This window comes from Symphalangus syndactylus, chromosome 4, assembly GCF_028878055.3.
Source record: "Symphalangus syndactylus isolate Jambi chromosome 4, NHGRI_mSymSyn1-v2.1_pri, whole genome shotgun sequence".
Lineage (NCBI taxonomy): Eukaryota > Metazoa > Chordata > Mammalia > Primates > Hylobatidae > Symphalangus > Symphalangus syndactylus.
The window spans coordinates 29,139,735-29,155,760 of record NC_072426.2 but is presented as its reverse complement, the minus strand read 5'-3'; the positions used below and the strand labels follow the sequence as shown (position 1 = coordinate 29,155,760).

General features: G+C 33.9%; 1 protein-coding gene across 9 annotated transcripts in view; it reads left to right on the top strand.

Moving 5' to 3' along the window:
* The window catches only part of PCDH15 (protocadherin related 15), a 1,819,045-nt gene that overhangs the window by 1,788,796 nt on the left and 14,223 nt on the right, over positions 1-16,026 (top strand). For 5 of the 9 annotated variants that reach the window (XM_055274343.2, XM_055274342.2, XM_055274345.2 and 2 more), the window contains 4 exons: positions 5,239-5,457; positions 8,165-8,173; positions 9,160-9,312; positions 11,522-11,527. In XM_055274343.2, coding sequence (XP_055130318.1) covers positions 5,239-5,457; positions 8,165-8,173; positions 9,160-9,312; positions 11,522-11,527 — 387 coding nt within the window. The remainder of the gene's footprint in view (positions 1-5,238; positions 5,458-8,164; positions 8,174-9,159; positions 9,313-11,521; positions 11,528-16,026) is intronic. The other 4 variants (XM_055274344.2, XM_055274341.2, XM_055274340.2 and 1 more) reach the window with 1 other exon arrangement.

Sequence of the window (16,026 nt, the reverse complement as noted above, 5' to 3'; positions counted from 1 at the left end):
GGGCATTACAGGCATTTACTCTGTTGAGTAAAGCTATTCAGGAATTATTTGGATTTTGCTGTTGCAATTATTACCTCCACTGTGCCAAAAGCTTCAAGTTCTTCTATTGGTGGAATGGTGTCAACTCATTCTTAGAATTGAGGCTGCGTGCTGTAGGGTTTTCTCAGTCCTCAGCTCTCAGTGCTCTCTATATGCTTGTGCCACGGAAGAGGTTTCTGTCCACCCTCTCATCTGTCCCACAGTGTTAGACTGCTCCTCCTTGCTGCTGGGTTCCACTCTTTTAAGGAAGAGGTGGGGCATGGAATAGGGGTTCCTCTGTTCTCCTTCTACAGCCTGCATGTGTAAGCCCTGGTATGGGCTTTCTCAAGATTTTTTCCCCCTCTTTCTTATGGCATCATGGCAGCCATCCTCTGCTTCACATTGACAGGGGGTCTTGGGTGCAAGAGAATTTTCTGCCTCTTCTCAATCCATAGTAGACCTCTACTTTGTATTGCTGAAAGATCTTAGGCCTGAGAGGACTTCCTGCTCCTCCCCCAGGGGTAGGGGATTTTTGCTTATACCTCTTTTCCAGAAGCGGTAGACCTTTGCCTGAGCACCAGGGATGGGCACACTTACTCCTCCTTCCTCTAATACTTACGGCCCTTGTTTCATATGAGATAAAGGTCTGGGGAATTGCATAAGGGTTGCTGCCTGTGCACCAGCCTTAGCTGATTTGTTCCTATTCCTACACCATGAAGGAATATTCTCTTGTGTCCTGCCTTGTCCCCCAATCTATCTTACAGAAATCTACGCAAAGAAGTTTTCGAATGAGGGGAGACTCCCCTTGTGTTTGTGGGTGTCTATAATTCTAACCTTATTTATTACAATTTTAGCTGTTTTGTTGAGACATTGTCTCACTTTATTGCCCAGACTGCTGTCAAACTCCTGAGCTCAAGTAATCATCCCACCTTGGCCTCCCAATGTGTTGAGATTACAGGCATGAGCCACCTTGTCCAGCCTATGGCAGCCACTTTTTTTTTTTTTTTTTTTTTTTGAGACGGAGTCTCGCTCTGTAGCCCAGGCTGGAGTGCAGCGGCGCAATCTCGGCTCACTGCAAGCTCCGCCTCCTGGGTTCACGCCATTCTCCTGCCTCAGCCTCCCAAGTAGCTGGGACTACAGCCACTTTTAACCTGTTCTGCCAAAGGTGAAACAATGTATGGTCACATCTCACCTTGAAATTATCCTAATTGTCACTCAATGGAATTTGTTTTTTTTTGCTCACATTGTGACTTCAGCTCAAGGAAATTTATGATTTTAGTATAACCTGGCACTTTTTTGTCATTTTGTTGTTGCTGTTAATAGCCGTATTCTCTTGTGGCTTTCTGCATTCTACACAAAACAGAACACATTACTTTAAAATATAGTTTAATTAAAATTTAAAAATAAGCAAATACATTTTAGCTTATCTGTCTTATATCCAGCCTATTTAAAAACAGTATGTCCAAATAGTAAGAGAAAGATGGAGAAGGCAGAAAAAGACTTTATACACTGCCTTTAAACCACAGTGTTTAAAAACACACTTAGACCTTAAACGGTATCTGATTACAAAGCTGATAAAGCATCTTTCAATGTTCTAAGTAAACAAAATATATACATATAAATTCAAAATACTGAAAATCCAAATCAATGGAATACTAATTATTAGAATCTAGTTAAACAGTTATGGAACTGTGAAAAGAGAATAGTTGATGATCTAACCATGATTTGCTTGATTAAGCAGAACAGTCTTATACAGTGTAATGAATGTAGGTAGATATGTTAACCACTGCCCACTCTGTAAGCCTAAATTGTGTACCTACAGAGGAAATAGGCAGTTGTCACTCTACTGTATACAGTACAATCTCCTGCTCACCCTTTACTTATTTCTACATTCATATGTACATTGCAGTATCAAAATCATCATCATCAAGGTAATCAGTCATGAAGGTGAGATGCAGGGTAGATTGTTGATTATATATTATATGCTGAATAACACAACATTAGGCCCCATATCCATCAATGGAGGCAGAAATACATGTTTGCATGTACTTGAGAAAATAATAAGACATGACATTGGTTTAGCAACTTATCTCATCTCAGGATAACATAGCAGTAATCAATTCATGTTGGCTACATCCTGGGAAGGGACCTGTATACCCTGCCCTTAGAATTAAAAAGGGTTTGCATATAGTAACTGAGTACACTGTAGATTAAAATGACGAGGAAAAAAAAAACCACGTTCCTGTGTTGATGCTGGATTTGGGCAGATCTATCTATTTTTTAGGATAAGTAAGCAGTGGAAAAACGGGATCAGCAATAAATGCTAAAAAACTAAATATGGAAAATCAGGAAATAACAACCTGATGACCCAGAGGGAGAATATGTAACTCTGGAAATTTTCTCCTACAGAAACCATTGGAAAACAGTTTAACATTTTTAGGAGAAAACAGAATGGTATGGATTGGTGAAATGGTGTGTGTGTTTTACACGGCCTGAATCCTTCTCCTGTTTCTGGTAAAAGAACTTCACTTTCTCTTGTGAGAATTGACTCTTTCCTACGTGGTGGTAGTCTTTAAAGTGCCTTCCCCTCAGTCCAACTGGAGTATAGTAGTTAACCCTCTTCTGTGGTTTTGCTTTCTTCAGTTTCAGTTACCAATGGTACAATACAATAAGATATTGACAGAGACAGAGAGAAACCACATTTGCATAACTTTTATTACACTATAGTTCTATAATTGTTCTATTTTGTTATTATTGTTTGTTGTTAATATCTTACTGTGCCTAATTTATAATTAAATTTTATCTCCTAAAATCAATTGAGCACCTGGATTCAACCTTTCCTGAAATGAGAAGGCATGTGAAAATTAAATTGACAACATGAAGTGTATCCATTGAAAATTTATGCAATATTAAGAAAAAGGAAAAAAGATATAAATAATAAATAGATCAAAATATACTTGTAGGACGATTAAAATACAACCTTATAATGACAGTTATTTCTGAGGTTAAAATTGTAGTATTTATAACAGAAGCAAAAAATCGAAAAAAGAATTAGAGTTTATTATATTACAGGCAAAAATCAATGAAAAGGTAGCCATGTTTCTTTGAATAGTATCTGAATATGTTTAAAAAATCACTGAAACAGAAATAAAAATATCTTACTCATAAAGGAACAAAAATTAGGTAAGCCCTGCATATCTCATTTGCGTGATAAAATGACAAAAGGCAATGGAACCAATTTCACTGTTTTGTAAGGGATAATGTTATGACCCAAGAATTTTTATCCAGACAAGTTGTTTTAAATACACAAAGTGAAGAGAGATAGTCTAGATCAGGCGTGGGTTCAAAAGTGATCCATCCTTCTAGTAAAAAATTGTTTATGACATCACATTGATAAGTGAAAATAAGTAAGTAATAGGGCTGTTGTAGTGTAAAAAGACTAACAAATCTTACTTTAGAGAGTTTGGATATGAAATCCAGGAATCCAATAGAATTTTGATCTGTCAACTGAACTCCACATTGTAGGGGTACATTCTTCCCTTAAATTAATGATCCTCTTCTGGATCTGATTCTTCCTAGTTCTAATAATATAGTTCTGTAAAGCAATTCTTGATCTATGCATCATTTAGAATCGCTTCCTTTATCTAATAAACAATTCAAACAAAAAGTTTCACTATTCTATTTCTAGTAATCATAAAAATGGCTAAATTTTTATTTTCTTTTAACGTGTAACAGTGAGCTTGGAAAATTGCTATAAAAATACATTTTTAATCTATAAAAGCATATCTATCTATCTGTTTAAAAAAAGCAAAAAAGCATTGTAATTGCCACATGTGTGACATGAATTAGTTTATGAGTTCCATATGTGATGGAATTCATATGTGATACAAGGCACTTCTATTTTTAAGCAATGAACAGTGTGTTAACAGGATTTAAAATCAGCATGGTGACTCTGAATATTACAATTAAATGTCTCAAAAGGGCAGAAAATAGACTGAAAAAAGTACACAAGCATAGCCTTGATTATATTTTGATAGTGAAATTTAGGGCCATTTTAATTTTTTCTTTCGCATTTTTTTGTGTTTTCTGTATTTTTCAACATAAGCACTTTATATATGCAGTATACTCAAGTATATAAAATATTTAATATCACCCCTCTAAAAAAATAATAGACTTAAATATACCAAGATGTTAGAAGTGGTTATGACTGTCTGTAGATCATGGGACTATGAGTAATTGTGTTTTTCTTGAACTATTTTTGTTTTCCAATATTCTATAGTAAGACGTTTGACCTTCATGGTGGTGGTGTGTTGTATTAAGAACGCAGTTGCATCAATATGTAGAGCGTATAAGGGACTGTTCAAAAGTTCCCAAGGAATTGTTTAAAAAATCACTTGCTAATTATGATATTAAATACATAACAAATTTTTTCAATCTCATAAGATTAGGAATAATTATTCCTTGATTCTCTTCCAAAATGCAAGACTCGTATTTGGAATTGCATTATTTAGAGGAAGAAATTACATTGACTACCACTTCCTGTCATTCTTACAACACTGATATACTACCTGCATCATTTATTTAGTCTTTTTTTCCTAGACAGAAAGGCCTTTTAAATGTCTTCACCCTTTGACCATAAAACATTCTTTTGGTTTGAAACTTGAGAATGTTTACTTTTAAGATGGCGTTATGACAAACGAATACAGAGTTTGAGTGAGTCTGAAAACTTAGTTTGGTGCCTCAGATTTGTTTTTATAACTGTATAGCTTTTTGGCCTGCAATAAATCAGTATTGTAATGTTTGATCTTTACAGGGTTATTCTAAGGACCCAAGGAGATAAAATGCATAAATATAATGTTAAACTCTGGTATATAATTCAGAATATTATATTTTATTCCATCTAAAATTTTGTTAAATTATTTTGACACAGTAATATTAAGCTTAATGATACTGATAATTAGATTTTTTAAGTCTATAAGCAGATCAAGAGCTGTGTTTTTAAATATTTTTGGTATTTCTATATAGATGTGTAATTACTCTTTATTGCTTATGTTTTTATATATGCTTTTCATATATGCTTTTCTTATTATTCATGAGACTTCTGACTCAGCTTATGTTTCAATTAGAGAAAATATTAAAAGATCTTACAAAAAGATTTTATTTTTAAAATGCTCTTTCTCTGCTAGCATCATTAATTTTACTATTTATCTAACAATAAAGATTTTTGGATGGCAAACTACTTGATATCAATAAAGACTTTCAGCCGTATTATGGGGAAGGCGGACGCATTCTGGAGATCCGGACTCCAGAGGCAGTGACCAGCATTAAAAAGAGAGGAGAAAGTCTAGGATACACAGAAGGGGCCTTGTTGGCTCTGGCCTTCATCATCATCCTCTGCTGCATTCCTGCCATCTTGGTGGTTTTGGTCAGCTACAGACAGTAAGTAAAGTATTCAAGGATGGTAAATCTGGATAGTTCCTCAGAAGTCATTGCAGAAAACCATCTCTGGTAACATGGCTTTGCATTGTAAAATACTGATGGTGCAACTACTCTGAGATTGCTTTATCTATCTATCTCGTACCAAATGATTTTCTTCAAAAGGAAAACAGTACAAACTCCCAGTACATTTTTCACTGATGGCCCAATATTCCTGTGATTCTAATACGGTCTCTTTCAATAGAAATATCACCTTAGTTCCTGTGGCTTTGTTTAAGAGCCAACTCAGGAGAGAAGGTAACAGGTGTCCTGGGGTAAAAGCAATGGAATGTCATATGCAGATACCCACTCTGCCCAGCTCCAAAGGAAGGTCAATAACTTCACGACATTGTCATGATAGGTTTTTATTCAAACTGTTGAATTTGCCTTTGTGCAAATGATCACAGTGTTAGCAAAAGCATTGTAAACTCATAGCATATAAGATGTAATTTTCTATGTGGTTTCTTCCTTCCTGGGTGCTTTGCCAGAGTTTTTAGTGTAATATTTGACAGCATGTTCTGGCTGTGCAGGCTCTTAATTTTTCTGGTTCCTGCAGTCAAGTGCATCCATTGACAATACCCATATTTTAAAATTGTATTTAACTTATCTACAGTAGTCAAGTAATTATCAATCACTAATTTAAACATCCATATTTGAAGTAGGTTAGTAATATATTCTTTGACACTAGGTCTGGGGAAGCTTTGTGATAGAGAGCCACACATTTTAAGTATATTTCTATTGACAATGACTTGAAAAAATTGGGGAGCTGATTAAGAAGAGAAGTAGCCCTGAGTGTGCCACAAAAAGAAAATAAATAGCAGACAGGAATAATGAATCATGTAAATTACTTTATGTAATAAACAATAAGAAATAATGGTAGAACTGCTATTCATCATTTAAACTACCTACAGAGGAAATACTAAAATAGTTCTTATGTATTCTTTACTTTTTTTTTATTTCTTCGAGACAGAGTCTGGCTCTGTCGCCCAGGCTGGAGTGCAGTGGTGTGATCTCAGCTCACTGCAACCTCTGCCTCCGAGGTTCAAGCGATTCTCCTGTGTCAGTCAGCCTCCTGAGTAGCTGGGATTATAGGCATGCGCCACCACACCTGGCTAATTTTTGTATTTTTAGTAGAGACGGGGTTTCACCATGTTGGTCAGGCTGGTCTCAAACTCCTAACTTTGTGATCCACCCACCTCGGCCTCCCAAAGTGCTGGGATTACAGGCGTGAGCCACCTTGCCCAGCCAATAGTCCTTATGTATTCTTAAACTGTCATCTTTGTTCTCAAATACTTAAAATTTTCTTGTGAATTGAATAAGGTAAGGTAATTCCAACCTGAAAATCCAAAAGTATGCTCTGCATGAACTTTGCTATGAATGGTAACTAAAAAGCAAATACGAAAAAAAGTATCATGAATTTGTTAGCCAGAAGTAGGACCTTCCAATTCTAGCTTCGTTTTCAAAGTGAGGCCAAGAGTATAACTAGGGCTTGCTGCATGACTCCATTCTTTTCAAGTAATTCCAACCTGAAACTGCAGAAATATTTTCTACCTCAAAAGCAATGTGAAGTTGCAAATATAGCATTAAGGTTGAAATACTGGAGCTTAATGTATCCTTAACCAATCAATTGATATGCTAAATCTAAAGCTGATGAACAAAATTAATACTGAACAAATTGTTTTAAATTATTAAGCCATCAACCCATTATTAATTATAATGTTAAATCCATTCCGTATTACCAGTTATCCTTTTACACTTAACTGTTTTCCAAAGGAGCTTTATTATATCCTGCTAGCAATAAAATCAGTGAGAAAAATTCTTATATTTGGCATAGTATGCAATGATCAAAACTGAAGCGCTCTGGATATTATACACGGTAGTCTGAAATGCAACAAATGCTTGAGATGTTTAATATTTAAATAATTTGTAGATGCATTATTTAATTCTCCTTTAGTCTGATAATAGCTCAATACCATATGAATTTAGTTACTGCTTTTTATAGATTAACATAATTAAACAAGATGAGTTTTTCTCTGCTCACATAGCAAAGTAAAATTCTAATATTTAAAGACCTAACATTTGTACCTCAATATTTGCTTGCAAATAAGGTAAGAATGAATAGCTATTCTTTTATATAATGATATGCCTTTGAACTTTTCTATGAATGGAAACTAAAAAGCAAATACGTAAAAACTGTCATAAATTTATTACCCAAGAGTAGGACCTTCCAATTCTAGCTTCAGCTTCAAAGTGAAGCCAAGAGTATAATCAGGGCTGGCTATGTCACTCCATTCCTGTAATAGTCTTCAAGCAGGGTAAACCAAGAAGCCAATTATAAAGATCAGGTCATCTTTAATATTCCATTTTTCCACTAGAGTTGAAATTCTCATATTTACATTTTAATCCAGTTTTCTTATTCCATGTAGTTCATTTCTTTATTTTTCTGTAATGGATATTTTAATGGCTTGAATGACTCTAACGGTAACAATACTATTTTCACCTTTCGAATTGATATACTTAGTTTTCTTAGTCTGTCGTTAACTCTGTCATTATGAATTTAACATATAAATTATTCATGATTTAGAATAAATCTGATGTTAGAATGTTTGTTATTAATGCAATAGTTCTAATGTAGCTTTCTATTTTTCTTACTCATTGCTTTCCCAAACAGGTTTAAAGTGTAAGTATAATTAACATTTTACACATCCTTTTCATGTGATAGGAAAAGAGAAACCCAAGATTATATCAATCAAGTCAGCCTGCTCAGAACCACATATTATTCCCTTGTTTTGCATTTGTAATAGTTTATTTCTTGATTTGATATATATATAGAATTGAGCTGATTTTCAACAATTGGACATAACTTGCGTAAATGTGAAAAAGATAGTTTGCCTTATAGCTTCCATCCTGTAACATCTTGGTTTGAGGAAGAAATTAATCAGTGTCCAGGAAATCCAAAAACAGCAGTGTAGCTGTAACATGAGAATCACAGGCATTCCTAGGAATTTTTTTTTTTTTTTTTTTTGAGACGGAGTTTTGCTCTTGTTGGCCAGGCTGGAGTACAATGGCGTGATCTGGGCTCACTGCAACCTCCGCCACCTGGGTTCAAGCGATTCTCCTGCCTCAGCCTCCCCAGTAGCTGGGATTACAGGCATGAGCCACCATGCCCGGCCTAGGTATTCCTAGGAATCTTAAAGGATATACAAGCTAACCAAATTTCCCTTGTACATGTGTGTACAGCCTAAATGTTTCAAATCATTTCAAATAAAATAACTTTAAAAAAGACAAATAATAAAGAAAAATTATCTATCTTTAATGTGCCTCATCTTATGAAAGAGATTCATTAAACAACTACCAATTATCCATCCCATTTTAATTAAAATTTTGCTTTCTCTCTTTAATATTATCATTTAATTTAATTTGCAAATATGTCTGCTGAATTCTACCCCTTATTCAAGAGATAAGTATTTTCAAGAACAAAGCAGGGATTATATGCAAATGATACCCTGTGGGGATGCTTTAAATCTGTTTATAAATTGATATGTTTGTGTAAAATAATTTTACTGGGTTCCTCTTATAACTGGACCCCATTATTAAAAGGTAGCTTATTGATAAGCATTATGATTTCTAAAATGAGTTTTACAAGCCATCCTTACTTTATCCAAGACGTCAAGCTGAGTGCACAAAGACTGCACGAATTCAGGCCGCATTACCCGCGGCTAAACCAGCAGCGCCGGCCCCTGCACCAGTGGCAGCGCCCCCGCCGCCGCCGCCTCCGCCAGGTGCGCACCTCTATGAAGAACTTGGAGACAGCTCAATGTAAGTAGACCGTTCAGGAAAACTCTGAGAAGTAGTTGGGTTTTACTGAATTCTGTGTGGTGAGTATTTAATTTCAATCAGATGTGGAAATGCCTACATGGACTATTTTATTCTATTAATTTGTAAAGACGAAAATCTAAGAAAAGTTAAGTTGAAAAATAATAGCCAAAACCAAACAAGAAATTAAAGAAAGCTAAGAGAAAAGCAGAATTCAACTTCGGGAGACAATTGCACATTTATAGCTTGAGTATAATATTTAATATCTCAATCCTCAGGGTCATGCAGACATTTTTACATATATATAATGTATAAATATATAAATAGATTCTGAAAAATATATTTTTGCATAGGAGACGAGAGAAATAAAGCACAATCATAAAATAGTAATCCTGATTAGATATCCAAACCGATCCCTATTTGGTAATCAAAACCAAATTCTATGGTTTAAAATCGTAGTATTTTCTAAGATACTACTTTTAGGATGTTATATGATATAGAAATTAAAATCTGAATGAAAATACAGAATTTCTGTATTAAATAATTCCCAACTACTTAGAAAATACCTTTTTCACTTTGTTACTCTCAGACTGCTGTGATTACTGAATATTTCTCCTGCACGATTTGAAATTTGCAGTCAATTTAAAAATCATACATTTTTGAGACACAAAAGAACCGTTAAAAGCGGTGAAAAGCTGCTTGTATAATGATGCTACCCTCCTAATTGGATTCCTTATGGTGATGTTCAGTTTGTCAGTATTTTAAAAATTCAAGAATAACTACTTTTGGACATGATATGTAAAACAACCAAGAATATTTTACAATTTTGAATATGACAAATCCAGAAAACCTTTTATTAATTAACTGGAATTTGATGGAGTAGAAGGACTATAACATGTTCTTACATGTGACATCCATAGCAGTTACTAGTAGGAATTTAAAAAGCCTCGAAAATCATGAAATTGACCTGGTAATGGAAAAACTGGTTTTAAACAAATGTATTCAGGTTACTTACCATATTAATAATGTTATACAAGGTTTTGTTTAGGATAGTTGTATTAATGTTAAAATTGATCTTAATGCTATCATTTTAACACAAAATCTGAATTTATAATAGGTTAAAGCATGACATTCTATTTCCAAAATAACGACATAATACAGGGTTCATGCTTTAGATATATACTTTCACCTTTTTTTTGTAAGTTGAAAAATGATTGTTTCTTTTGTAATTATTGGTGAATGTAGGAATTGAGCCAATATGATTTGATTCTATTTGATTATGTTAATGACCGCTCTCAAGCAAAGATCTTTAGAAACTTAAAAAAAGTATTATGTGTAAAGTTAAGTGTTTATATATGAAATTGATGAATTACATATTCATTTTAAATTAATAAGAACAGGTATACCATAACATCATCTGGAATCAGTATAGTTTGATGATAGTAATTTTCAAATAGCAATACCTAAGATTATTTTTACTTGAACAATTGTAGTAGACTCAGTAGATTCTGCAATTGTAATATATGTATTCACTGAAATAGTTTAAGTTCTACATATTTAATTATCTTATCTTTAGTAAATGTTTAACCTATCATCTATTCAAGAACTTTTTACAGGAATTCTAAGCATAAGTTACTAGAAAATGAATTAGTTTTAAATGATTGTTATCAATTATTTATCTTAAAAAGAACAAAGTCAAAGATCATTTTGGAAGAACTACCTCACAAAGTAATAACTTCATATGAAGGCTATAATTACTTTGTAACTGTCATCATAGTAGTTGTATATTCACTTTCTTCCAAACAAAATATATCTACTTTAAAAGTCAGTGTGCATTAACCAGTTTTACAGAGTCAGGACATAGAAGCAATTTTTAAACTCTCATGTAAAATTTTTATTTTAGGATTGGCATCAATAGAAGTGAATTTTACCCATGTGTAGTAAACTGATTTTATTAGATATAATTTTCTGTGAAAAGACATTCAAATAATGTCATTTGATTTAAAAGACATTCAAATAATGTCATTTGATTTCATCTAATATATTATTAAATGTCATTCATATGAATAATAACAAAATATAAAAATATGCCTTTTTTTTATATATACTTACTAAGTGTTTAAAGCAAGTTCCTGCTCGTATTTTCAGAATTGTTTTAAAAACTTCTTTTTTTCTATCACATGTTTTCTGTTTCTCACCTGTGGATACATAGGCATAAGTAAGTAAATAATATCACTCTAATAGAAGAGCGTTAGAAAAATAGATACAATAGAATAGATTAAAATGCTGTTGTACTGTAAATACAGTGATCTTCATCTTTTGCCACAGACTCACTTACTTTTAAAAGGAAAGTTTTGTCTTCTACACCCAATTTCTTTTTGATGGCACGAGCTTAAAATATGTGTTCGCTGTGATGGTACCTGTGCCTACTGAAAGGAGTTTCAAAATTCTCCTTGTTTTTAATTTTTTTAAATTAGTTTTTAAAATTCTTTTAAATTTTATAAATTTTAAGAACTTAAAATTTACAAATCTATAAATAGAAACCTATTTATATATTTCTTTTAGTCAAAGCAATGTGATACTGTTATATCCATTGGGTGCTTTTCCAAGAGAAATCAAACCATGAACAAATGTATACAAAAACAACCAGTATATAATATCAATCCCAGTTGTTTGTGCCATATTTGAAAAATACTTTTCAAGATTCGAAGAGTAAAAGTGTTTGCACTCTGTTTAGTCCAAATTGTCTGCATTTTCTTTGTTGTTCAAGTAGGCTTGATGCTCCAGGTCTACCTGTGTGAATTGTTTCTTACGGTTCGCATCTTTGCCAAAAGACACATTAAGACACATTAACAACTGTGGCTTTATTATTTTGTTGCCCAACGTATCACCCTAATTTTTCAATATGGCTAGTTAATTTCTATTCAGAATATTTCTTTTTTATTTCATTCCTGCTAAGTGGGTAAATATTAAGCAGTAACTAAAATAAATGCTGTTCTGTTTTGGCTTGAGAGTAAAACCTAATGAGAGACTATTCAGAACCACCTATCAGCCAACATTCCTGGGAGAAGGGTCCAAATGCTTTCCTTAGAGCCATTTAATTTGTGATCTTTGATGTATGCAACTTTATTTATGACTCACAGCTACCTATGATTCAGTTTCCATGCATAAGTAAGCCTTTCAGTGATATCAAAAAGTGATTTTTTTTTTAGCATCAATCTATCTTTTTGTTAAGGTGAGTTTTAATTAAAATTTTATCCAGATCAGTCTAAGAAATCTGATTGGTATTATGTATAAGGTTTTAAAACTAAGTAAGCACAAAATTTAAACAGAAGAAAAACTCTGTCTCACAGAGTTCAAAAATCACAATTGAGAAACTGAATGTACGCTAGAATTGTGACAAACTCCCATCTGTCCTTGGTGATTTTAATTCTCTTAATTTGGAGAACAGGATATTCCACATGATGGCTCAGAGAGGAGATTACTTTTGGCTCTAGGACAGAAGTACTGACCTGAGAGATAAGGGACAGGTACTGAATCAGATACAGCTAAGAATCTTCTATGCGTAACAGGCAGCCCTGAGCATCCTCAGGCAAGGAAAAGATAAGAAGTTGGTAGCTTCGATGGTGTTCTGCAATGGGAAGAACTGTGATTTGTGCATAAGGGAACTGTTACGTGTGGACATGGATGCTTTGCTGTATCACACTAGCTGAAAAAAACAAAAACAAAAAATACTCTTCCAAAATAATCTAGAGATGAGTACTTTTTTTTTCATTTACATTTCTCATTCTACTCACAACTCTAAGATTTTTCTGCACTGCTTTCTAAGACCAGGGAATTAAAATAATCTCTTGCTTTAGTAGGTTAGTGTTGTTTGGCCTTTGATGTTTTTAAGTATTTAACAGTAACAAGAGCCATAAAAACATCTTTCTCATGAAAGCTGTGTCACAACTTGTTTCCTTACATTTCATTATCTTCTTTTCTTTCAAGTCTTTTCCTTCTCTACCATTTTCAACAAAGCAGGGGAAATAACTCAGTCTCAGAAGACAGGAAACATCAACAAGTTGTGATGCCCTTTTCTTCCAATACTATTGAGGCTCACAAGTCAGCTCATGTAGACGGATCACTTAAGAGCAACAAACTGAAGTCTGCAAGAAAATTCACATTTCTATCTGATGAGGATGACTTAAGTGCCCATAATCCCCTTTATAAGGAAAACATAAGTCAAGTCTCAACAAATTCAGACATTTCACTGAGAACAGATTTTGTAGACCCATTTTTATCCAAAATACAATCCAAGAGTAAGTCTCTGAGGGGCCCAAGAGGAAAGATTCAGAGGCTGTGGAGTCAGTCAGTCAGCTTACCCAGGAGGCTGATGAGGAAAGTTCCAAATAGACCAGAGATCGTAGATCTGCAGCAGTGGCAAGGCACCAGGCAGAAAGCTGAAAATGAAAACACTGGAATCTGTACAAACAAAAGAGGTAGCAGCAATCCATTGCTTACAACTGAAGAGGCAAATTTGACAGAGAAAGAGGAAATAAGGCAAGGTGAAACACTGATTATAAAAGGAACAGAACAGTTGAAATTTCTCTCTTCAGACTCTTCATTTTGCTTTCCCAGGCCTCACTTCTCATTCTCCACTTTGCCAACTGTTTCAAGAACTGTGGAACTCAAATCAGAACCTAATATCATCACTTCTCCTGCTGAGTGTTCCTTGGAACTTTCTCCTTCAAGGCCTTGTATTTTAAATTCTTCACTCTCTAGGAGAGAGACACCTATTTGTATGTTAGCTGTTGAAACTGAAAGAAATATTTTTGAAAATTTTGCCCATCCACCAAACATCTCTCCTTCTTCTGCCTGTCCCCCTCCTCCTCCTCCTCCTCCTATTTCTCCTCCTTCTCCTCCTCCTGCTCCTGCTCCTCTTGCTCCTCCTCCTGACATTTCTCCTTTTTCTCTTTTTTGTCCTCCTCCCTCTCCTCCTTCTATTCCTCTTTCCGTTTCAACTTCTGGTCCCCCAACTCCACCTCTTCTACCTTCATTTCCAACTCTTCCTCCACCACCTCCTTCTATTCCTTGCCCCCCACCTCCTTCAGCTTCATTTCTGTCCACAGAGTGTGTCTGTCTAACAGGTGTTAAATGCACGACCAACATGATGCCTGCCGAGAAAATTAAGTCCTCTATGACACAGCTATCAACAACAACAGTGTGTAAAACAGACCCTCAGAGAGAACCAAAAGGCATCCTCAGACATGTTAAAAACTTAGCAGAACTTGAAAAATCAGTAGCTAACATGTACAGTCAAATAGAAAAAAACTATCTACGCACAAATGTTTCAGAACTTCAAACTATGTGCCCTTCAGAAGTAACAAATATGGAAATCACATCTGAACAAAACAAGGAGAATTTGAACAATATTGTCGAGGGAACTGAAAAACAATCTCACAGTCAATCTACTTCACTGTAATGTTGCTTTTCTTATTTTAGTCGGGCAAACCTCTTGTTGATCATAGTCTTCAAGTTGAACATCAGATTTGAACGTCAAAGAAGATTCTATTATTTTACCCCAAATTCAATGAAATGCAGTTTTTTCTCATTTTTAATTTAAAAAGATATTAACCTCATCACTACTAACTCATATAATAGATTTACTTTAATTTTTAAGCTACAAAGTAGCATAATTTGTTCTACATTTATTTGAAAAGTAAGTAATTTTAATCTCTTTTTTAGTGGGAATATGTGGGCATGAAAGTTAGATACCCAACTTAAACCAAAGGCATGTCTATCATGTGGATGCGGTAACATTTACATTTAGTTTTTGATCGTAGTTTTATATGAATGTTGCAAGAAAAAAGCAGACTGTTACAAATAAGTTAAAACTGATATGATAGGTTCTGTCTTTTCTTGAAGCCTATGTATTTGGTAAGAAGAAATACTACCAAAGTAAAATATAATGTACCTAGATTGTAGGAGATGACAGACGTAAGGTATTTCAAAATAAATCTCAGGTGCTATAACATGCAGTCATCTGTTTTCTGATAAGAACATCTTTTACTCTGACTTGCTTTTATCTTAGTAGTATGCTTATGGATTTGATAAATCTTATACATTTTCTATTGCTGTCTTGTTCTCTTTATTTCTCATTGTGCTTTCCCTTCCCTTCTTTATAATGAAAATAAATCTTGAGTTGTTGACTTTTGTAAGGCATTTCATTGTTCCAACAGATGTTTAAAGTGCTGTTTAATTTTGTTTGTTCACATTATTAATCATCTCCTTAATTTAAATTTTTTCATAAGATTCCTTTTTAAAGAAAGTATGATCTTCAGTTTAATAAATGAAATATAAAAAGCTTAAATAGAAAAATCAAGAGAAATGATATTTCCTGAACTATCACTCTTTTACATAGGTTTCTGCTAACGGTACACTCTGGGAAGAGATTTCTGTGGTTGTAGTAATAGTTCTTAGAGCTCCAATTGTTAAATTCGAACAGCATCACTTAAGCTAGGTACTATCTCCCTTCCTTCCTAAGGAAACTATACTTTCAATATTAGTATCTAATGTAAAATATGTGACCATCAAGTAATTACTTTGTTTTTCCCATGAAACACATGGAATATGTTTTATTTACTGGAAGTTCACATTTTGAATGCACATGTAAGTATTTAAAACAAATACTTATAAAACACTCTGGAGTTTTAAGATTTTAGAAGATATAAGTTT